General features: G+C 58.9%; 1 protein-coding gene across 4 annotated transcripts in view; it reads left to right on the top strand.

Moving 5' to 3' along the window:
- HIF3A (hypoxia inducible factor 3 subunit alpha) overlaps positions 1-20,652 on the top strand; it is a 36,926-nt gene extending 16,274 nt beyond the window's left edge. The window contains exons 4-15 of one of the 4 annotated variants that reach the window (XM_044435411.1): positions 2,217-2,301; positions 3,357-3,481; positions 4,596-4,810; positions 5,778-5,884; positions 7,774-7,921; positions 9,258-9,418; positions 9,525-9,757; positions 10,278-10,466; positions 12,085-12,464; positions 13,580-13,691; positions 13,828-13,933; positions 16,771-20,652. In XM_044435411.1, the coding sequence (XP_044291346.1) occupies positions 2,217-2,301; positions 3,357-3,481; positions 4,596-4,810; positions 5,778-5,884; positions 7,774-7,921; positions 9,258-9,418; positions 9,525-9,757; positions 10,278-10,466; positions 12,085-12,464; positions 13,580-13,691; positions 13,828-13,933; positions 16,771-16,958 (2,049 nt within the window). In that variant the 3' untranslated portion in view covers positions 16,959-20,652. Of the gene's footprint in view, positions 1-2,216; positions 2,302-2,363; positions 3,482-4,595; positions 4,811-5,649; positions 5,885-7,773; positions 7,922-9,257; positions 9,419-9,524; positions 9,758-10,277; positions 10,467-12,084; positions 12,465-13,579; positions 13,692-13,827; positions 13,934-14,156 lie in introns of those variants that run through there. The other 3 variants (XM_044435412.1, XM_044435410.1, XM_044435408.1) reach the window with 3 other exon arrangements.
- Positions 20,653-21,479: the final 827 nt, after the last annotated feature.

Consider the following 21,479-nt stretch of genomic DNA (forward strand, 5'->3'; position numbering starts at 1 on the left):
GGTCCTGCTGGGGAGCCAGGGGTCTCCCAGGTGGCCGTGCCTTTCCCCTCCCTGACGGAGCATTCCCTGCTTTCCCGGCTGTTGGGAGTTTCCCCCTCCTTTCATTCTGGAAGGATGAGCTGCGCCTCCCCCAGGTTAGTTCCCGGCACTAAGCGCTCCCGCTACGCCAGGTGGTACCTGCGCTTTGGCCCCGCCCACTTTGCCTCTGACTCCACCTGGGCTTTCTTCAGCCTCACCCACCCCTGAATGGCATCCCAGGAGCTTCTCCAAAGAGGCTCAGCACCCCTTGCAGGACAGGCAGGGGTCTGGTCTGGGGCAGGATCGTGTCCGCTGGCTTTGGTGAGTGGGCCCAGTGCACTTCAGTGCTGCCTGGGGGGTGGGCAGGATGTGTCGAGGGACCCCTCCCTGTTGAATGGTTGCCTGTCAAGTCCTTGGGACGGGGGCTTGTCTGTTTCTCCTGGGAGGAGGAGGTGGGAACCGGGCTGCCTTCGGTCCCCTCTAATAACTGACAGGCGTTGGTTCTCTGCCCCAGGATAAATGTTCTTCCCAGCACCTGCGGGGGGGGGGGTCTTTTCCCCCTCTGAGGGCTGCTGAACCCACACAAGGGGTGAACAAGTCGCCCACCCGCCATCTGGCCCTCATGCACACTTGTGGTGCCAGAGGAGAAATCGGTGTGACGCCGATGGGGCCTGGAGCAGGGAGACAGCCAAGAAGCTGCAGGGCGGCTGCTCGGACACGGCACTCCAGAAGAGCAGCCAGCCCAGGCTTCCTTTCCAGCAGCGGCTTCCTTCCCAGGGAGCTGAGGACACCGGAGGAACAGAAGCTCACGCCGTGGCGCCTGAGGCTAATTCAGATGCAGGCTAAGCCAGAGTTTAGCGCTCCGAGGAGGGCTGAGCCGAGCGTGCTCACGCTTCTCCATTAGTAAGGCGAGGATGGAGTAAGACGCATCGGCTTCTGTTCTAGCTTAGCCCCAGCTTTGTGTCATGGAAACCTAACCAACCGTGTTGAATCTTGGCTATGGTTTGTTTGGAATAGGACAACTTCAAGCCATTGGTTAAGAAACTGGCTTGTTTCAACAAACCCTAGTGAATCTTAAGCACAGTTTAGGGTTTGCATGACACAGTAAACCGTGGCTAATCTGAATGCAGGCAAGAGGTTTCCGATCTCACAGCCGGGCCAGAGGAGGAGCTGGATAGGGAAGCGGAGGAGCGCAAGGCTGCCTGCAGCTCCTTCTTGCAGCGCTGAGGCATGGTCTGAATGTGGCTCCCAGGGCCGCCAGGGCCCCACATCGCAAGAGGGATCAGTGACTGGGACCGGCAAGGGTGACCTTTTGCAAGGGAATATTCTCAGCACAGCGGGTTCATATGCGCTTTGAAATTGTTTGTGTTTCTGTTCAGCCCAGAAACAATGGTCCTGCATTGTTGATATTTTTGCACATTGGAAATGTTTCCAAATTGGAAACAACTTCGCTCTTTCAGCCTTCCTGGATGGCGTCGGTGCTGGCATTTTTCTCAGGCCGTTTCAAAGAGTTTTGAACATTAAAAAAAGACACCCCCCCACGGCAAAGTGATTTCTGAATGGATCTTTTTGTTCTGCTGGTGAATTTAAAATATGACGATGCCTTTGATGACATTAATCCTGGTTATCATTTTGCATGAGGGGGTGACGATCTCCAGAGAATAACGCCAAGAGAGCAGTCCTGGAAGTTGCAATTTTCACTTCCAAAATGTGCCATTTTCTTGCAAAGTCGGATTGCAACAGAGGGATCCGTTTGCTCCCAGGCCGCCAGGCCGTCTGCTCCTTCAAGTCTCCTCTTTTAGCATCCAGAGCTGCAAACTGGTCTGCGCAACCAAGAGCCTTTATTCCCCGCGTTCTGCCTGGCCTCCTGCAGCGGCCTGACGACGGTGCCTGGTGTGCCGCCGCGGCCCGTGGTGTTGCACGTGGCTGCTCAGGCACCCGCTGCCCAGGGCAGCGAGGCAGGTCGAGGAAACGGCTCTCCCAGACTCCTCAATGAGCTCTGTGGGAGGATGGAGGGGACGGGCGCCTCGGATTGGCCGGCTCCTGGCAGAGTCTGCTCCTGGCATGTGTTCCAGCATGTGGCCTGGGGCTTATCGCCCGCGGCTCCAGCCCCCCCGCCCCTCCCCGCCCCTCCCCTCCCCGCTCCCCGGGGCTCCGATCCGATGCCCCCGCTGACCTGTCCAGCTTCCTCCCACCAGCTGGAGCTCATCGGCCACAGCATCTTCGACTTCATCCATCCCTGCGACCAGGAAGAGCTGCAGGATGTGCTGAGCCCCAGGCAGGGTGAGTCTCCAGCGGCGTCCTTCCCTCGCAGGCACGTGGGCGGCCTGCCCTCATGCGCGGCACCCCAGTGTTTGCCCTGAACGGGGCCCCGAGCGGCTGGCAAAGCGTGCTGGAGGCCCCACCCCCGCTAGCGGTGCAGAAGACGCGACACCAGTGCCAGCAAGGGAGGAGGAGAACATTCAGCTCTCGTGCCGTAACTTGAAGATTTTAGGCGTGCTTTTTCTCACGGGAAGGAGCAGAGGATGTTCCTTGTGGCTGGACATGCCCTGAGTGGCGGAATGATCTTTTCCTGGAAGTCAGGGGTGCAGCCCCCAAGCAGCCCTGTTTTCCAGCCAGCAGATGAGCCTCCAGTCCCAGGGAACTGTCACCTGGAACAATGCGTTCCTCCCAGCAGTGAGGGCGTGGTGGGCCCCCTCGGTGGCCCCCTCCCAGGCTGATGTGTGGGGCTTGATGGCCTCCCTCTTGCCGTGATGTTATGTTAGCATTTCTGGGTAGTGATTTTGGGCCAGCAGACTCGGCCTCTCGAGTGTGGATCCTGTGGAGCTGCCTGTGAGAGAGAGAGAGAGAGAGAGAGATGGGCTGTTAGACTTGGGGGATCCCAAGGTTTGCAGAAGCAGAAGAAGGATCGTGGGCAGGGAATGAAAAGGGCAAGTCCTCTCCAGAAGTGGCCAGTGAGGATTGGGCATGCTCCGGGGCCACCAAGGGAGGGAAATGGGAGGGGAAACAGGAATGGGATGGAGCCTCTGCGAAGAGGGCGTGGCTGGCCGGCGGTCTCCCCGCCTGCAGTCTTCCAGCGCCCCCCCCAAAAGGACTCCCTTGTCAGGTGTCTGCAGGGATTCCAGGGAAACGACCCGGGTTGCATTGCTCCAAACACTCAACGTGCGCGCCCTTCCCGTAAATGCCCAGCATCGGGACGAGCGCTTCCTTCCTTCACTGCATGCGAGACCAGAAGCTGCCTCTCCGCCCCTTGACCCCAGCACCAGACGCTGCTTGCTGCCCGGATCTGGGCTCTGGGCCCACCTCTTGGCGGACCTTTGGTGCCTGACCCTCCCCAGGTTTCTCGAAGAAGAAGGAGGTGAAGACGGAGCGCAGCTTCTCCCTGCGCATGAAGAGCACGCTCACCACCAGGGGGCGCACCGTCAACCTGAAGTCGGCCACCTGGAAAGTGAGTGATCGCAAGGTGGGCGTGGAACTGCACGGGGGGGGGGGCACGGGGGCTCCAGGGCGGGCGCTGCTCTGAGGACCAGGCTGCAGGGTGCGCGCCACTGGGGGAAGGATGCGTGTGAAAGTGTGGCTTGGAGATCCACGGGTGGAGAAGAGGCGAGCACTCGTAATTATGCGCACACAGGCAAAACATGTACAACCCGTGTATGATAGATCTGTGTGTGTGCGTGTGTGTCACTTCAATATATTTTCCAATAGCCAACACTCCCAGAGATTCACCACTGAAATCGTAAAATTGGATCGCAAGAACAGGGAGCCCGCCTGGTGGGGTGGTGAACAGCACGGGACTGGGGCCCGGGCGGGCGGTGCTCCGGTCCCCGCTCAGCCATGGAGCAGCCGGGCGACGGGTCAGTCGTGGCCTCTCTGCCCAGCCCACCTCCCAGGGTGGTTGTATCGGGGATAAGATTGAGAGCAGCAGCAGGAGAGCGGTGTGAGCCGCTCTGAGTTCTTTAAGAAAAAGAAGGCAGGGTAGAAATCCCACAAATAAGTACATCAAAACAGAGAGCGACTGTGGTGGAGTGGCTGAAGCAGCACCCCGGGGCTTGGCCAGGCTGGCTCGCTGGTGCCAGAGCGCATGCTGCTGCCAGTCACCGATTCTCAGCGTAAACAAGCCTTAAGTCAGGTTTTGCTGTGAGGTTAAAACAGGGTGGAGCAGGAGGGCCGTCTGCATTGCCTCTGGTCCTTGCGAGGGGGGAAAAGATGGTGTAAATGTCATACATGAATCGTAAAGCTGCTAAGGTAAATCCAAGGTAGAAACCGGCTGTAAAGGTTTAAAAATAGGAAGATGCAGAACGAAACTAAAAGCGTGCCCGAAAAAGAAGGCCGGCTGGAGCGAGCCTGTAGCATCGGCAGCTGGATGGGCTCCTCGGAGTGGCCACCTGAGGCCCGAAATGCTCCAGGAGGGGTTGCTACGGCAATGAGGCTGGCTCCGGCGGGGGGGCATCCCGGTTGCCGGGGGAGGGACGGCTCTAGAGCAGGGGCGCTGCCTGGCAGGGCCAGTCGCGGCCCTCCGGGGCCCCAGAAGCCACGCGCCTCACCTGTGGCTCCGCCGGCCCTCGCCTTCCACGCAGGTGCTGCACTGCTCCGGGCACATGCGGTCCTACGCGCCCGCCAGGCCCGCGGAGGGGAAGGAGGCGGAGAACGGCTTCGTGGAGCCCCCGCTGCGGTGCCTGGTGCTGATCTGCGAGGCCATCCCGCACCCGGCCAACATCGAGACGCCCCTAGACAGCGGCACCTTCCTCAGCCGGCACACCATGGACATGAAGTTCACCTACTGCGACGACAGGTGAGCAGGAGGTGGAGGCGGGCGTTTGCCAGGAGAGGCGCACCCCCCGGCCCCCGCTGTCCCCCTCGCTGCGGCCCCGAAAGACCCTGGATAGTCCCAAGGGAGAGGCCGCTCCAGGGCCCAGAGTCCTCTCCCACCTGCGGATTCTGAGTTTCCGCTGTGACTTTGCACCGAGCAGTCGCAGCCCTTTTCTGCCAGGTAGGTCTGGGTTGCCTCACTCATCCTGGAGGGAAGGGGGACACCCGCCCGACCGAAGGGCTCCAGGTGGCGAGGCAGGTAATTCCCCAGCCTCTCAGAGGGACGCATGAGGCTCCACTGCGCAGTTTGGGCCTCTCCTTCCTAGCACGCCTCGCTTCGAGCCCCTCTCAGGAGCAGAATTTGGGCACTGGCCTTCCTTTAGTCTGATGCCATTGGCCCTTGTGGGAGGAGGGAGGCAATGCAGACCACCTTCACGTCCCCCGTGATGCGCCCCCAACCCAAATTTGCACCCCCGGGACCTGCTCTGAGGCAAAGAAAAAGCATGCCTTGCCCCCTTCAGCCCTAGTGTTCTTCTAGTGTGGCAGGAGGCCGGGGTGGGCCAAGCAGGTCGCCCCCGGCCAGCCTCCTTCCCAGCGTGTCTCGCAGATGGCAGAGCCTGCGTCCCCGAGCCCCCAGAGCAGAGGAGGACCTATGGGGCCCGGAGATGCCCCCGGGATGAGGGGTGAGGGGTTGGTTGCACCTTTGTGTCCCTCTCTTCCCTCGCCCCATAGATTTGGGGGTCCTCGGGAGCTCCAGTTGAGAAGGGAGGGGTGACGGAGCGGAGGGCTCTGACACTGACGTGTGTTTTCTCTTGGCAAAAGACTTTGGGGGCCCAGAGCAAAACGGGAAGGCCTGTAGGTGAGGCTGCAGGTGGCGATGCGAGCAGGAGTCATGGCTTCCGTCCTGGGGTTCCATGTTGCTGCCTCTCTCTTTGCGTCTCCCTGAGCAGGATTGCCGAGGTGGCTGGCTACACACCCGCAGACTTGCTGGGCTGCTCCATCTATGAATACATCCATGCCCTGGACTCTGACTTCGTGAGCAAGAGCATCAACACCCGTAAGTCAGGCCTGTCCCGAGCCTTTCCTGTTCTTCCTTCCCCAAGTTTCGGGGGAGTGAGAGCTTGATTGCAAAACAACCATTCCTTGCGGGAAAGAGAGAGAGCGAGAGAACGTCTTGTTGCCAGAGTCCTGCATGCAATATCAAGTTCAACCCTGTCTTGGCTTTCATTGCTTTTAAACTACGTTTCTAGTCCTCATGGTGCCTAAGATAAATTTGAAGATATGTAGGCGCTATCTGGCAAAATGGCAGAAACTGGACAGTTTATTCCTTGTTCTTCCATTAGAGCCAGTAGATTAAATAGTGCAAAATTAATAGGCGTGGTAATTTACTTTGCATAATCCTGGATGGCATGGGATGCAGCTTGGTAAAGAATTTGAACTTAGGCGTACAAGAACATTCGTGGCCCTGAACAAAGGGTAGGTAAAAGGTCTCCTTTAGGTTCCAGCATTCCTGAAATACTACTTCCGAGTCCCATAATTGGACCAGTTTGTGGGAGTCCTGTTCCTCCTCTTGTGGGAAACCAGCTACCAAGGGGTTAAATAAAATATGCACTGAGGCTACAGGAAGGAAGTGACTGCCTTGCATTGCACTGGGCTGCTATTTCTAGGAATTAGAAACAAACTTGCTTCTTCGAATTGTTGCCACTCTCCACTTCTTTGTTATGTACTTTTTAAAAAAAGTTCCTAGTCCTTAATGTTTTAAGACAACATGGGGGGAATAGGAGCTTAGAAAACAGGAAAGTTGTTTCATTCCTTCCATAGGCGGCTCCCACTTCCCCTAACTGCCCCCCATAAATGTCACCTGTAAATCCCAGCCCTTCCATATTTCCACTGAATTTATCCTTAGAAGAATGAAGCCAGGACTCTTTGTAGTAACTCAACTCTTGGACGAGTCGAGATAAGTTTTACGACAACGTATAGCTGTTGGTGAGCCAACAGTCAACAGAGCTTAACGGAAAAATACTGCAGGCATATTGCTTAACTTGTAGATAAGGCAAGTTGGTGGTTCCGTGTTGTGTTGTGTTGTGTTTTAAATGTCAACCCCCTGTCCCCGTGAGATCTGGAAGGAAATAGAGAAGCTCAGTGCTTGTTAGGGGCTGATCTGGACTTGGAGAGTTCAATGTAACTGCCGTGCCTTCCCCGAAAGGATCCTGGGGACGGCAGCCCGGTGAGATGATGCTAAATCTCCAATCCAGTTCTGTCTATCAAAACACCTGGATTAAATAGACCATGGAGGCTTGTTTTAATCCCGGATGCATGTCGGCCAATGCCAGGAGCCATTCCCTGAGTGACCCCTGGTTGCAGCTTGTGTCATCAGAACCCAGGAAGAATGGCTTATTCGAGGGGGAAACAACCCCCACATAACCCGTGGCCTGCTGCAGGGTTATTCCAGCCACGGTGTCTTGTCTGAGCGTGTGAACCACAGACCCTTTTCACGGATGACAGCTCCCAAGCGTCACTCACAGGAAAGAGCGACTGTTCAGCCAGTGGAGCATGTGTGATGCGCCCGTGCATGTGCGGTTTTCCAGGATGGTTCTAGGCCAGCCTTCCCCACACCTGTGCCTGCGAAATGTCTTGGACTGCAACGCCCATGTGGACACAGGCCTGCTTGCTGGGGACGATAGGTTTTGTGGCGCAAAACTTCTGGATGGCTTCCAGTTGGGTGGCAGGCACGACGGCTGGGAACGTCTGTGTCAGGAAGGGGAGAGGCTCGATCCCCCCCCCCCCCGGGGCTTTCCCAGTTTTGGCAGGCCTTCAGAGAGAGAGAGGGGGGCAGAGGGAGGGAGAGCGAGCGCACATCCTGTCCCAGTTTGCGGTCTCCCCATCTCCCAGCTCATCCGTTTGTCTGTCTGTTCTAGACTGTCTGTGTTTCACTTCCATTGGTAGTGCTCAGCAAAGGCCAGGCTGTGACTGGGCAGTACCGCTTCCTGGCGAGGAACGGCGGCTACCTGTGGACCCAGACTCAAGCCACCGTCATCTCCAGCAGCAAGAACTCCCAGCCCGTGAGCATCGTCTGCGTCCACGTCATCCTGAGGTCAGACCCGGGGAGGGGGCGGTGTGGCTGCCGGGCTGGCGACCCCGAGGAGGCGCCGAGCAGCCTGGGCCGGAAACGGGGCGGAGAGCGAGGGGGACGGAGCCGGTGCTCTGGCTTGGCAGGGTCGGGAACCCCGGGCCGAGCCAGACGGTCCATTCCCCGTGCTTTTAATAGGCAGGTGCATGCCATGGCTCGTCTGGCATGAGCACAGCCTGTTACAGCCATCCTACAGCCCGCCACCCCAGGGCTGGCTGGGGATGATGGGAGCTGCATTCCCGCACACCTGGAGGGGAGCAGCTTGCGGAAGGTGGTGAAGAAGGGTTATTCATAGCGACTGCTGTGGGTGGGATCTCTCCCCTCTCTCAAATATGAAGGGACTTGGGGTCACCCTGGACATATTAAGCAGGCAGCAAGTTCCAGGCAGGAAAATGAAGCTTCTTCTTTATACAGGCGATCATTCAGCTTATGCGGCTCACGGCCGCAAGATGCAGTGCTGGCCAGTCGCAGAGCTGGCTTTAAAATGAGGCTTTGGGAAATGTAATACTTTGGCCTGTTGAGGGTGCCTCCCTGAGCCACCTAATAGAACCCCCTTGTCCTGGGGCAGCCTACCTCTGAATAGCAGGCGCTGGAACAGCGACATTCTGTTGCTCTGACTCTGCTTCGGCTCTGCAGAGCCATCAGGTTGGCTTCTGTCTGAAGCAGAGCACCATGCCAGACGAGACCCAGGTTGGGCCGTGGGTCCATCTAGCTCTGTGGGGTTTTCGGTGGGAGGTTTTCCTGCCCCACCTGGAGGTGCTGGCATTGAACCAAGGACCCTCCAGCGCCAAGACAGAGGCCCAAACCTGGAGCTGTGTCCTCATGTTCAGGGCAGCATTGCTACTTTCCCAAGGGGGCAGGACGGAGACCCTCTTCATGTTGCTTGGGGATGCCGAGTTGGCTTGGAATCGGGGTAGCGGGCTGCGACCGGGTGGGGAGAGGCCGCGTGGCGGGGAAAACGGCAGTCCCCACTCCTGTCTGCTGGGAGAAGGGAAGGCAGAGCGGGTGCCCTGCTCCCGAAGCCGTTTTGGGGTGTGTCAAGAAACCGGCCGTGCCGTTTTCATCCCCACCGGGGCAGGCCTCTCCCAAAGCAGAGCGGTCCTCACAGTCGGCGCAGGGCCAGGCCACTCCATGCTTTGCAGCACAGAACGGGGCCGTGTTCCCGGGAGAAGCGCATTCCCGCTGAGCGGCTGTGTGCGTGGCGGCTGAGCTCAGAGGGCCCAGGGAAAGCCGGGGGGGGAGCAGGGGAGACCCTGCGGCGCCCCACTGAACCCCCCTTCGCCGTGACGCCTCTCCGCAGCCAGGTGGAGGAGATGGGGCTGGTGCTGTCCTTGGAGCAGACGGATCGGCAAGGGGAGCACCGCCGGCTGCCCCCTCCCTGCCTCGACGGGGCCGACCCCGACGGCGCCCTCGATGAGCTGGATCCCAGCGGGGGAGACACGATCATCAACCTCAGCTTTGGTACAGAAGGGCAGCGGGGCAACCTGGGGAGGGGAACTGGGCCACCTGCGGGGAGAAGGGAAGGGGGCTTCAGCTCCTGAGACCGTGCTCCGCCCTCTCTTCCCAGAGCTGCGTGGCCCCAAGATCCTGGCCTTCCTGCGCCCCGCCAACATCAGCGAGGAGGAGCTGCAGCTGGACCCCAAGCGCTTCTGCAGCCCCGACCTCCAGAAACTTCTGGGCCCCATCTTCGACTCTCCCGGGGCCCAGGCCCCCTCGGGAGGGCCTGTGCCGGCGAGGCCTTTGCCCCCCCCCTCCAAGCCCCCCCTTCTTGCCAAGAAGCCTTCTGGAAGGAGCAGCCCCGTAAGGAACGGGCAGAATGGCTGGGGGGGGGGGCTGGAATGGGGGCTGCTGCAACACATGGGGCTGAATGGGGTGTGCAGCAGGTCGGCCTGGGGGGGATCGTGTGGGGGGGGTTGCCCCACTGCAGGTGTGTCAGGGAGGTTGTCCCGCCTCTGATAGGCTGGGAAAAGAAGGGGGGGCTGGAGAGGGGGGTACAGGCACGGCGTCCAGTGTTGCACTGAGCTGTCAGCTGCTCTCGTGGGGCCTTTTCAGCTGGACAGCGCAGAAAATACCCTTTAAATGAATAAATAGGGTGGATCCCTGGGCAGAGGCCATGAGGCAGGAGGGTGGGGCCTTGTGGGTAAGTCACTCTGTTTCACACCTGATGCTGAGTTCCCCTCTAAGAAATGGCCTTTCCTGAGGATCTCAGCGGCAAGCAAAGGAGGGGGGTCCAAGGGCTGGGTTCTGTCCTGCTGTGGCTGAAGGGGACGTAAGAGAGGATCGTGGCCACCCGTCTTCTCCTCCTCTCCCCCCCCCCCAGGTCCTCCGTCCTCAGGCCGACCTGCCGGAAGAGCTGCTCCTTGACATGGAGAATGTGCAGAAGCTGTTTGCCTCCAGCAAGGAGCCGCATTCCATGGAAACGGTGCTGCAGGTACGAACGGCCGGGGGCCGAAGAGGGGCTCGCGGTGGACGGGGCTCGCAGCGTGGGACCAGAGCCCTCGCCCTCTGTGTACGTTCTGGATTCAGCCAGCAGCTTTCCCCACCTTTTACTAAAAATCGGTTCCTAGTCCCGTTTCTTCAAATTTCACAAGCCAGAGCGGGAGGCTAAGCGTAAAAGCACCACCCCGAGCTCAGCAGATGGTGCTTCGGGCCACGCCAACGACTGTGCGTCTTCGTGCGTCGATGCAAAAAGGACCTCCTTCCCGAATGCATGGCTCAAAATTCGCTGCATCAGGGATAGCTGATATGTGGCCGTCCAGTTGTCGGACTGCAGTTCCCATGAACCCTCAGCGTTAAATCTGCTGGCTGGGGCACGTGGGAGCTGCAGTTCCTGCTTCGGCTCTGGACGCAGCCAAGGTAGGTGGCCCTCAGCCACCCCACTTGATGTCACTGGGGCTGAAGGGTGTGAGGCCGAGTCGCCAGAGCTGGCCTGGCCTGCGGCGCCTCCCCGGAGGAGCAGTCGGGCGAAAGCCTCGGCCTCTGCTTTCGACTAACCACCCCTTCCTGTTCCGTATCGGCTAGGAGCACTGACCCGCTCCTCGCGCGTGCTCGTGGGAACGAAGCAGCACCGCTGTGTCCTCGCTCCCCGGCATCAGCGTGAAACGCTGGGCCACCCGTAATGGGAGGGCGCCCGCCTTCCTCCTCTTGCCCACGAGGAAGCGAGGGGGGTCCGCTGGCCCCTGGGGAGGGCCCCGGCTCAGCGGTGCGGCCCCTGCTTTGCACGCGGGAGGCCCCGGTTCTGGCCGCAGCGCCTCCAGGGGCACCTGCCTGCGGGAGACTCTGCAGAGCCGCAGCTGCCAGTCAGGCGGGATTGGTGGCCGTTGTCGTCGCTAATTCCATTTCTATACTGTCTGCAGCCAAAGCTCTCTGGGCAGTTTGCAGAAATGGCCGATACCAGTGGCTCGGTATGTGCTTTAAACCTGGTGCGGGTAAAACTCTAAACAGCTCCTTTCTGGAGCTGAGGACTCTGTGTGGTGCTGAGGCAACAACTGGGAACCAAGTGCATGTTTTCCCATCCTTCTGCCATCAAGCCTGCCAGTCCAGCAGCGGCCTGGGGAGTCCCCCAAGGGGCTTTTGGCCCCGGCCCCTTCCAGCCTGGAGCAGGCTCCAAAGATGCCCCGAGTGAGCGAGATCTACTCAAGAAATGCCTTTTCCATCCCAAAGTAGGGGTGACCAAACCTGACCGTTTTGCTTCTTTGCATCTCCAATTCCTTATCTTCCTGCTAGGAACAACTAGGCAAATTTTGGTACCCCCCCTCCTCCCCAAAAGAGCTGGAGTGAAATTCCCACCCATCTCAGCCAAGTTCTGTCGGTCCAGCTATTCCCACCGTGAAAACCTGCCGTGTAGGTGTTCGACACGAGGGGCTGCCAGGAGAAAAGGGGCGACCCTAAGGCAGTACGACTGCGGCCGAATCCACGGGGATCCGAGCCACGATTTCAGGGAGGACGGCTGCAGGGCACCCGGTGGCTCTTCTCCAGATCTGCTTGGTCCGAGCATCTTCTCCGTTGGCCCCGAGTGCGGCTTGCTCTGTGCATTTTAGTGAAGTCACCAAGCCGGAGCCCCAAAGCTCCCTGGCGCCCCCTGCTGCTCGCTGCCCCTCGTGACGACCCTTTGCTGCCCCCTGCAGGATTACGAAGGCCTGGACCTGGAGATGCTGGCTCCCTACATCTCCATGGACGACGATTTCCAGCTCAGCAGCACGGACCACCCCCCGTGGCTGGCCGAGAAACGCGGGGAGCCGGCGGCGGGGGCCTGGCCCGCCTCGCAGCCCCCGCGGCCTCGGTCCAGGAGCTTCCACGGGGTGTCCCCCCGCCCGCCCGAGCCGGCCCACCTCCCCCGCTGGGGCAGCGACACCAGCCTGAGCCCGGCCCGCCCAGCCCACCCCGGGGAAGGCATGCCCCGCGAGGCAGGGCAGATGGTGGAGATGGTGGCCTCCGTCAAGATCCAGTCGGTGCAGGAAGGGGCCGGCCCCACCGGCCAGGGGGCCCCTGGGGGCGGCCGGAAGAGGTAAGCGGCCTGCCCGTCTGGGCGGAGGGTTCTGGCCAGTGCGAATGGGCGTTTTTTGTACTGAGAAGTCCTGCAACCCCAGCCCGCCTCAGCCAGCTGCTCGTGTAGCTGTTTTTCCTGTCTAGGAGGCATAGAATTGCGCCTTGAGCACTTCTCTTGGCTTTTAGTCTTCCTGTGATGCTTTTATGACATTGCTGCCTTGACGTGGATTCAAGATTTTACTTGTGCGCTTACTGTAGAGGACCTCTTAGCTGCAGGGCATCACCCGAACGAAATAAACACACCAACGCCTCCTTATACAGCTCCTTCTGGTTCTCCACCCAGCTGCCTTGGTTTGGGGCAGCCTAATTTAGGAAGGGAAAGCTGGCCCTCGTTTCCGCTATTGTAAGCCTGTGGCAAGTCCGAAATCCTGGCTTATCAGCCCTGGTCCATTTTATTTCGGATTCAGTGAAAAGGGGAGCAGGTGCCGAAGCACCCAACTCCCGACGCAAGGGAGCACTCGGGCCGCAGCCCCTCCCTCTGCCCACCACACCTGCCTCCTCGCATCTCCTTGCCCCCCGTCCGGTTCAAAGTCCCCATTGCTACCTCACCTTCTCAGGGCGGGGGACCAGCCGCTGAGCTTATTATTTTATTTATTTATTTAGAGTTTTTGTATGCCATCCCATCGCTTATAGCCTCAGAACGGCTCACATAAAATAAATACATTTATTTATTCCCTGACATTCTCTGAAGAGTCGGCCAAAAAGTGGCCGGCACATCGGCAGCTGGGCAAGACCATACGCCCGGCTTCAAGCGGGTCCGTCGGAGAGGCCGGCGTGGCGAGGGAAGGGGCGTCTCTGGGTCTTGCTTGCACCGTTGGCTCAAGAGCTTGGATGCTTCCTCCTCGCCTGCTCCACTCGGCTCTCTCTGCTCGTTAACAATCAAAGCAAGTTCTTCTGGTCGGCAGCGATGCCTGCAGTCCAGAGTCTTTCCATGCATCGCTCCGACCCCACTTTTTCAAACGTACGGTGACGGCAGCGACCTTCTCTCCGCGCCCGCAGCATCACCCGGCTGGCCACCTCGGCCGGTCTGTTTGGCCCGGCTGCTCACGCGCCTCCCCACCGTTCCTCCAACAGAGCCCGGGAGCTGAGTGTGGACGATGAGAGAGAGACCCTGCTGGACGTGGGGCCCCCCAAGCGAGCCCATGGCCACGAGCCGGAAGGCTTTCTGATGCCGTCCCTTAGCCTGGTAGGTGCCAGAAAGCACACCCGGGTGGGGGTGGGAAGGGGGCATCCTGCATGCCGTGGCCCCGGATGCCACCGGCGCGCCGACCGGCCTGTCCCGGGGAGGTTCCTGCGCTAGGAGAGCCTTCCTCTCGCACCAGGGCTTCCTGCTGAGCGTGGAAGAGTGCTTGGACGGCCGGTCCGAGCGGGGCTTTGGCGGCACGGTGGCGCTGGGAAGAAAGCTGCTGTCTCTGGAGGAGCCGATGGGTGAGTGCAGCGGCTCTGAGCCCTTGGGCTAGGCTGTTGCTGGGGGGGCGCCAGCCGCAGCTTCCCTGCCGCTTGGGGTCTTCTAAGCACCCGGGGGGCGGGCTCATGGAGGGTCCCGAGCTGGCCCGGCCGGTGTCAGCCTTGGGCGGAGAGAGCCAAGTCAGCTGCAGCGCCTCACGGCTCCCTCCTGTCTCTTGCCCCCCGCCCCCCCCCCCGCATCCAGGCCTGCTGGGGGACATGCTGCCGTTCGTGGTGGACGGGCCGGCGCTCTCTCAGCTGGCCCTGTACGACGGCGAGGACGAGGCCTCTGCGCGCGGCGGGGAGCACTTCCAGCTGGGCGAGGAGCTCCTGGTGGAGCTGGACCAGGCCACCTGAGCGGAGCCCCCTGCCCGCCCGCCCGTCCCCGGCTCCATCATCCCTCACCCTGCTCCGCGGATGGGATGGATGGAACCCAGCGCCTCCCAGTTCATCCAGGAGAGGCCGAGCAGGAGGGGCTCCTCTCTCTCCCCTCCTCCTCCTCCTCCCCCCCACACCCTCCTTGCCCGCACCCCCAAGCTCCGCTGGCGCCCTCAGAACTCTTCCTACCTCGCCCGGTCGCCCCCACCGGGCAGCCCCCGAGGCCTCCCTGAGCACAGGAGCTGGTATGGATAGGAATGTGCCGCCCCCTCCCCGATTAGGTGCTGTGCGTCCCCCCGGCGCCGCCAAGAGGGGCAGCCGGAGCCGCAGGAACTTGGGTGGCGTCACACCTGGCAGCCCAGCCCTCGCAGGAAAGTTGGCTCAGCCCCGTCCCCAAAGGCCCACAGCGTAACCCCGAAGGATGCCCGTCCCAGGGGTGGGCAGGGCTGGCCCGGGGGGGGGCCCTGCATCCCACGGGGCCCCTTCTGAAGCCCTCGGCTCTCGCTGCCAGCCTGGGACGGCTCGCCTGCACACCAACACTGGGCCACCCTCCCCATCTTTCCAGCTTCCGGCCCGGGTCCCCCATGCCTGACATGACCGAGGACTGCCCTCTTGGGAGGTGAAAAGCAGGGGGTCTCGGCCGAGAAGGCCTGGGAGTGGGGGGTTGACACCTGTCCTTGACTTCCTGGAATCCTTCAGGTGTCCCAGTGGACGCAGCGCCCAAGCAAATACCTCAGCGACGCTCCTGCCCTTCAGAGAAGGGATAGCCACACCTCGGGTACCTGAGGGGGACCTGCTTTGGTTGGGGAAGGATTTCAGTCCCTACTCTGTCGTCCAAATTGTATTTTTCTCAAGTGGCCAACAGCCAAATCGTTGAAGTTATTTGCCACAGAAAGAGGAAGGCAATCGGAGCGCTCTGGCCGTATTTTTGGCCCAGTGTGAGGTCTCTTTGCAACTACGCTGGCTAAAGAGCTCTGAATGCGTCTGAGGGCCGAGGCCGCACGTTTTTAAATGTAGAGAAACTGAATGTATTGTAGAGATAAGGGAAGCCGAAATATTTTTTTAAACCTATTTTTAAAATAGCATCGTAGATCTTGTTCCTCGTCGGTTGGACAGTGTTTCCAACCATCCCCACTTTTTTAACTTAGTTGGGGTTCGGGGGGAGGTTGTTTATTTTTTGGTTCCTTGGACCCTCCAAACTGAGAGTTGTGCTAAAATAGCATAACACAAGTTTTGGCTTCTCACTTGGAAGGAACTAAAAAATGAGTTTTCTAACCTCATGGTAACCCCAAGTAGCTGGACAATGCACAGTGATTTTAAAATCCTAAACGAAGAGGCAAATTGCTTAGGGCCCAAATGTTATTTTTACAATCTGAAGCTTCTAAAGACAATCTTAAAAGCAGATTTTCTGCATTTGAGGGAAAGGCTGTCCTCTTTTTGAAAACTTCGAGGTGAGCAACCGAGCACCATCATTGGTTGTCAAGCAAACCTCCGTGACAGTTAAAGTGAATTAGACCCTGAACATCGGCCGCTAGGAAGTAAAATTTTTGCCAATATTTTCATCCAATTTTTCTACTTAAACTGGAGGAAATGAAATGTCAAAGAGATCTTCTTCTTCCTTCTGTTTGTACCCTGAGCCCAACTTTGCTTACTTAAAAGTAAGTTTCATAAAAAGCAATGGGTCTCCGAAGTACCTGTGCACAGGATTGAGGTCTTTGCCCTTTGCCCTTGCTTCACAGCCTGATCCTATGCATGTTTACTCAGAAGTAAGTCTCATCTTTAGAGGGTCGGCTTTACTTCCAGGCCAACATGCCTCGGGTGGCACCCTTCGCTGCATCATAGAGTGGCACGGAAAGGTAACTCGTTCTTAGCTTCTATGAAGAAAGCCCATTGCTTGCTGTGACTAAAAGCTCTTACTCGTAAATACATGTCGCGCTTAAAAATGAGCTACCTTTCTCTGCTGCCCATAGAGGAAGAGTTCTGTGTAACTCAAAACCTTGCATACTCCTGCACTAGCAAACGTTGGTGAAAGATTAAATTGCCTTACCTCTTTTATGTCTTTTTGACATAAAAGGACCACAGTAGTATTAGTTGATGTTCATGGCCGGGTTGCCCAGAATTTCATGAGGAAAGGAACTTGTCTGCTTTTGATGGTCTTGCAGGAAAGAGAATGCAGGCAAGCGCGGTTTTCCTGCCCTAGCGTTGGAACGGCAGGCACAGCGCCGTGGGCCGTGATTCTCCAACAACGGCTCAAACGGTAGGATGCTTTCCCTATGCAAACAGGGCAACCCGAGCTATCAGCCCATTCGGTGGAAAAAAATTCCCCTGTAGTCTCTGTTCCAAACAGAGGAGAAGTCTGCTTGTTCTTGCTTTCAGAGGAAAACACATGTCTCAGTTGCTTAGCCCGTGGTATCCTTACTTTAGCCACAAACCCGTTGCAGGTTTGGTGAGTTCAAGGTGGGATTCCGCACCCAGTCCAGCACCAGGCTTAAGTCCACGCCACTCGCCGCTCGCCCTCGCTCCCGACACCCTCCCTCGCCCAGGGGCCCCGGATGAGAACAAGGAGTGCAGGAACCAGGGTAAACCAAGCCAGTGCTTTCACCCTTCCCCTTGGTGTGTGTGTGTGTAGGTGTGTATGTGGGGAGGATCTCCAGGCGGGTCACCGCAGCCTGAGCAAACCCGGTTCTCCCCCGGGGTGACAACAGGAGAGAAGCGCCTCTCCGAGTTTTCCTTTCGCTCCGTGGTGCTTTGCCTCTTCTCCCAGGTCTTGTGTCAGCCCGGGGGTCCGTGCAGGCGTGCGCATGGCCCCCGCAGGAAAAGGCCGCGCTCGCGCAGCACGGGGAGAGTGTCCAGGCAGGAGTTCGGATCCTGGGGAAGATCCGCTTTCCAAAAGGTAGCTCAAACACAGAACTTGACAGGGGTGGGACGCGGCCCCTGCTTCCAGCCGGCCAGGGGTGCCTGTCTCGTTCCAACGCCGCCAGGCCGGCGTCCCGCCTCACCCAGCCAGGTCCAGAGGCTGGGAAAGAGGAAGCTCTGTTCCATTTGCCTTTCCTGGCACGCCACATTGAGAATTGCAGTCTTGAAAGGGACAGACACCCCCCGACACCACTTCTGCCTCGGTCACCATTCACCTGTGCCTTCACCTTGACAACGTCACCAGCACCCCACGCTTGAGAAGGGAACCATTTGTCAACCCAGCCCCTCCAGCCTCTTCCGGGTTGGTGCAAGTGACCTTCCGTGGCACGGGGGAATGGGGGGAAGCAGGCTGCAGAATCTTCCGGCCCCCCGTTTTCCCCGTTTGCAGCAAGCGGGGGGAAAGGGGGCGTCTGGCCACGCCGTATACTCCCTCCCCGTTCCTAGTGCGGACTCTCGCCCCCTGCCCCGGCCCTTAACTTCCAGGCTGCTCGGTCTGAAAAGCAAGGAAGTCGGGAAGGGAATAATCGGGGTGGAAAGAGGGGGGAGCCCCGTGTCGGGCATCGAGGTCTCTACACACAGACTGTTCGGTCTCACAACCAACCACGCAGACACAAGGACACAAACGCACCAACACAGACACAAAGCACGCGCTATCTCACAACGACGGGCCGCCCGGCGGCTCAGGCAGCTCTCTTTCAAAAGCCGCACTTGACAACACGCACAGAACAATAGAAACTCCAAGCCAGGTGAAGAACACGGATGTTACGTCCCTCTCTCTGTCTCTCTTTTGTTTAATTATTATTAATAATTATTATAATTGTTGTTTTTATTCCCAGCCACAGGGGGGTGTCTTGATTACCCTTCCCCTGCCAACCCGCTGTCGATTTTTGTTTCTCTCCCCCAGGCATGGTTTCATTTCACTTCTTTTCCAGAGACTGTGGTGGAATGATCACGATTCCCTTTCGTTACTGTCGATGTTGCTGTTCGTTGTTATTGTAGGACTGTAGCTTTTGATTTCGGGCCTGCCCCAAAGCCTGACACTGCGACCGCTGCCGCTGCCCCCTCTGAATTTTAATCAGTCCTGTTCCTTCTTGAAAAGGGCCGGGGGGCTGTGTCTCCTCCCCTCCCCTTCGACGGGGCAGCCTCTCTCTCTCTCCTGCTCAGTGGCATCCGTGGTCATGGCTGCATGTCCCGCCACGCCTGCCCCCGGGGACGTGTCATGCAACTTTAGCATGGGGTGCTAAACTACACACAAGCTGTGCGGTTCTGTCCCCGGGGGCAGCTTTTCGGCCACCCTGTGGCCATGGTGCTCTTGCCCCGCCCCGCCCCCTTGCACCTGCGATGTTTGCACACCTGTGTAGGGACGTGGCTGGCACCGCCCCCCCCGACCCCCTAATGGTGGTTGGTCGCCCACACCAGGCGCCACGGTGCTTCTCTCCACCTCTGTCTCGCACACACGCAAAGCCAGGGCGGCTGCCAGTCCACGCGGGAGCGACACCCCCGTCTTCCGAGTGGCGCCTTGGGGTCTGCCGGAAAGGCAGGAGATGGGCAGAGGCCCCTGCGGCCCCCGCCCGGCGTGACGGTGGCGTCGGCAGGGAGAGTCGCAGGTGCCCCTCCGGGGTCCGGGTGTGGGGGTTCTGCGGGAGCCCGCCACGTGCCTGTCGAGAGGCAGAGGAGGCCTGCAAATGGGCCGGGAAGGGGCCGCCCCCGGCCTCCAGGGGCCCACGGCTCCCTCTGGCCACGGCGGCCTCCTTCCCTCCTCTGGCCGGGTGGCTCGGCTGGCACGCGAGCTGCTTCCGTGGCAAACCCCGCTCTCCGGCACCACCGTGCTCGAAGGAACCCGCGGTGCGAACATCGCAGTGCAAAAGGGCGCCCTGTGGAGACGCCCCCCCCCCGGCCACGCTTGCACACGCACAGCGGCCCCTCCCCACGCACGTCTGTCATGCCAGCAAGCACGCACGGGCACATCCGGCTTGCAAACGGCCCCCGAGGCTTCTCGGCGACCACCACAGAGTCCTTCATCCGATCGGGAGCAGCGGGTGACCATCCCCACCGGACGACCGCCCAGGCCGTGGTCTGCCCCGTGGTGCGCTCTGCTCGCGTGGCGCCGAGGCCCGGGGGCCTGCCAAGACCACGTGCGGCCTGGAGCGCGCCTCGTGCGTGGGCCTGGAGTCCCTTGCCAGTGGGAGGGGGACTTCTGAAGGAAAAAACTGAATGCCACTAGAGCGATTGAGACGTTGGCCTTACAGATTCGAAAGGAGGCCCTCCCATCCCCAAAATCCCTCCAGGCTGTTTCCAAGCCAGGGCCCCCCAGCGCTTTGCACTTACTCTGCAATTAAGGGGACGTGTGGGTCCGCCAGAAAACTGTTCTCTGGGGCTGCTGCTTTGCCGCAGTTCTTCCTGAGGTCCCACACCAAGTCCATCGGGTACACAAGCGGGGCTTCCTTGCATCACTGGGGACGGCAGAAATGAACTACAGACAGCTTGGGCCAGTTTGTAGGTAAACCACGGTGCCGAACGGAATGGCAGTGCCCAGACATTCAGGAAGTCCTGTAGACTTGAACAGATGGGTGCCAAGAAGCGGGATTCAGAAGCCCTGCCAGTCTGCCTTCCCGTCTTGTGTCCTTCCCAGGATCTCCCGCTGTGAAGGCCAGAGAACCTGGGAATTGCAGCCCCAAGATATCAAAAGGCAGCCGAGCTGGGGAAGGCTGGAATAATTGGTGATGCCAGCAACAGTCAGTTCGGAGTGACCACTAGTAAGATTCCCTGGTGCAAATGGGGAACAGCCTCCCCTTCCGATCTGAGAGGGTTGCCTCGATTTAGGAGTAATTCCATGAGGCTGCAAGGCTTCCAGGGTGCGTGGAGGTGGGCGCAAGGCGCTGGGCGACGGCGCCCGAGTGTCCCAGCGGAGGGTGCTGTAGTTCCAACATGTCTTCCACCTGCCCATTCTCCGACCTTCCGACGGTAAGTAGGACTCCATTTGAGAAAGCCACCTGGGCATTTAGACCATGACAGCCTTGGGATGGGAGATGCTCCGAGAGCCCCCCAGCCGGTTGCTCTCGGACAGACCTCTCTTGCCTGGGACGTGGCAGATTGGGCATCCTTTGGCTGTGACATCCAGTCAATCCACACCGTCTTCAACAGGCCATCCAAAGAGCGCTTTGCTTGGTGCTTGCTGGCAATGACGAGGGGTGTGGGAAGGGCTCCTTCAGAGGGGAGCGGGTGGTTCGCAACTCCAGTGTCATTCAAGGCTTTAGGGATCTGTTTATATATGATTTTATATATATTGTTTCCTCTACCCTTGTGTATGGTTAATTTTCTCCTCTCTGTGGCGGGATCAGATTTGGCCCCTGCCGCGTCTTTATCTATCGCTCTTGTGAAACATAAATTACGTCTGGTAACACGCATCGGCTCTCCGTGTCTTTTCTTTCCCAGCCCTGGTTGCCAGTCAGGCACGCCACTGGTGGGGAGGGGGCCGGGGGGAGGTCCTGTGGCTGCCCCATCAAAGAGGTTTGCAAATTTACTGTTTTATTGGAGGTTAAAGCTTCCTCAAAACTATGCAAGGAAACCAGGAGCCGCTTCCAAAAGATGCAGTAATTCTAGATGGTTTTGTTCGTGGTTGGACTGTGCTTCCCCGTTAGAATTCCCAGTTTAAACAGTCGACTTGCCATGAAAGTGTATGTCCCCTTAAGACTTCTGTTCTGCACTCCCTACTGGTTCACATGCAGTTAAAATAACAATAGCCACATGTCAGTCTTACGATTTTCAGCAGAAGCCACCGTTTTCAAAACCCAGTGCATGCTAGTGAAGATTATGGCCCACGTATGATTTGGGGGCATGCTGGGTAAACAGTACCGCAGCATGCAGAACTGGAGGGGCCCGGCACAGGGTGCAGACACCGTACATGTGGGGGCGGGTAATTGGGGCTCTCGCACTTGCAGATATATATGGAAACCTGTTTCCCACTTTCTGTGTACCTGCTGCCTTGATCCTGTGAGATTCGCTGGAGCCAATCGTGCAGTGTTGTATCTGCTCCTGTCACGTTCTCTGCTATGATGTGCCACCCCAGGCCCGTCTGTGGAACGCTGCTGCTGCTGGCACACTGAACTCAGACTCAGGCTGGCCAGAGCGAGGTGGTGCAGGCGTGCCTGGGTATCAGCTGATGCAGGGCATATACAGCAGCCTCTCTCGGGGACCAGCTGGGAAGCGGTACGATGTACCAGGCCAAAATGCA

This window comes from Varanus komodoensis, unplaced genomic scaffold (assembly GCF_004798865.1).
Source record: "Varanus komodoensis strain SLA01 unplaced genomic scaffold, ASM479886v1 scaffold29_3, whole genome shotgun sequence".
NCBI classification, from domain to species: domain Eukaryota; kingdom Metazoa; phylum Chordata; class Lepidosauria; order Squamata; family Varanidae; genus Varanus; species Varanus komodoensis.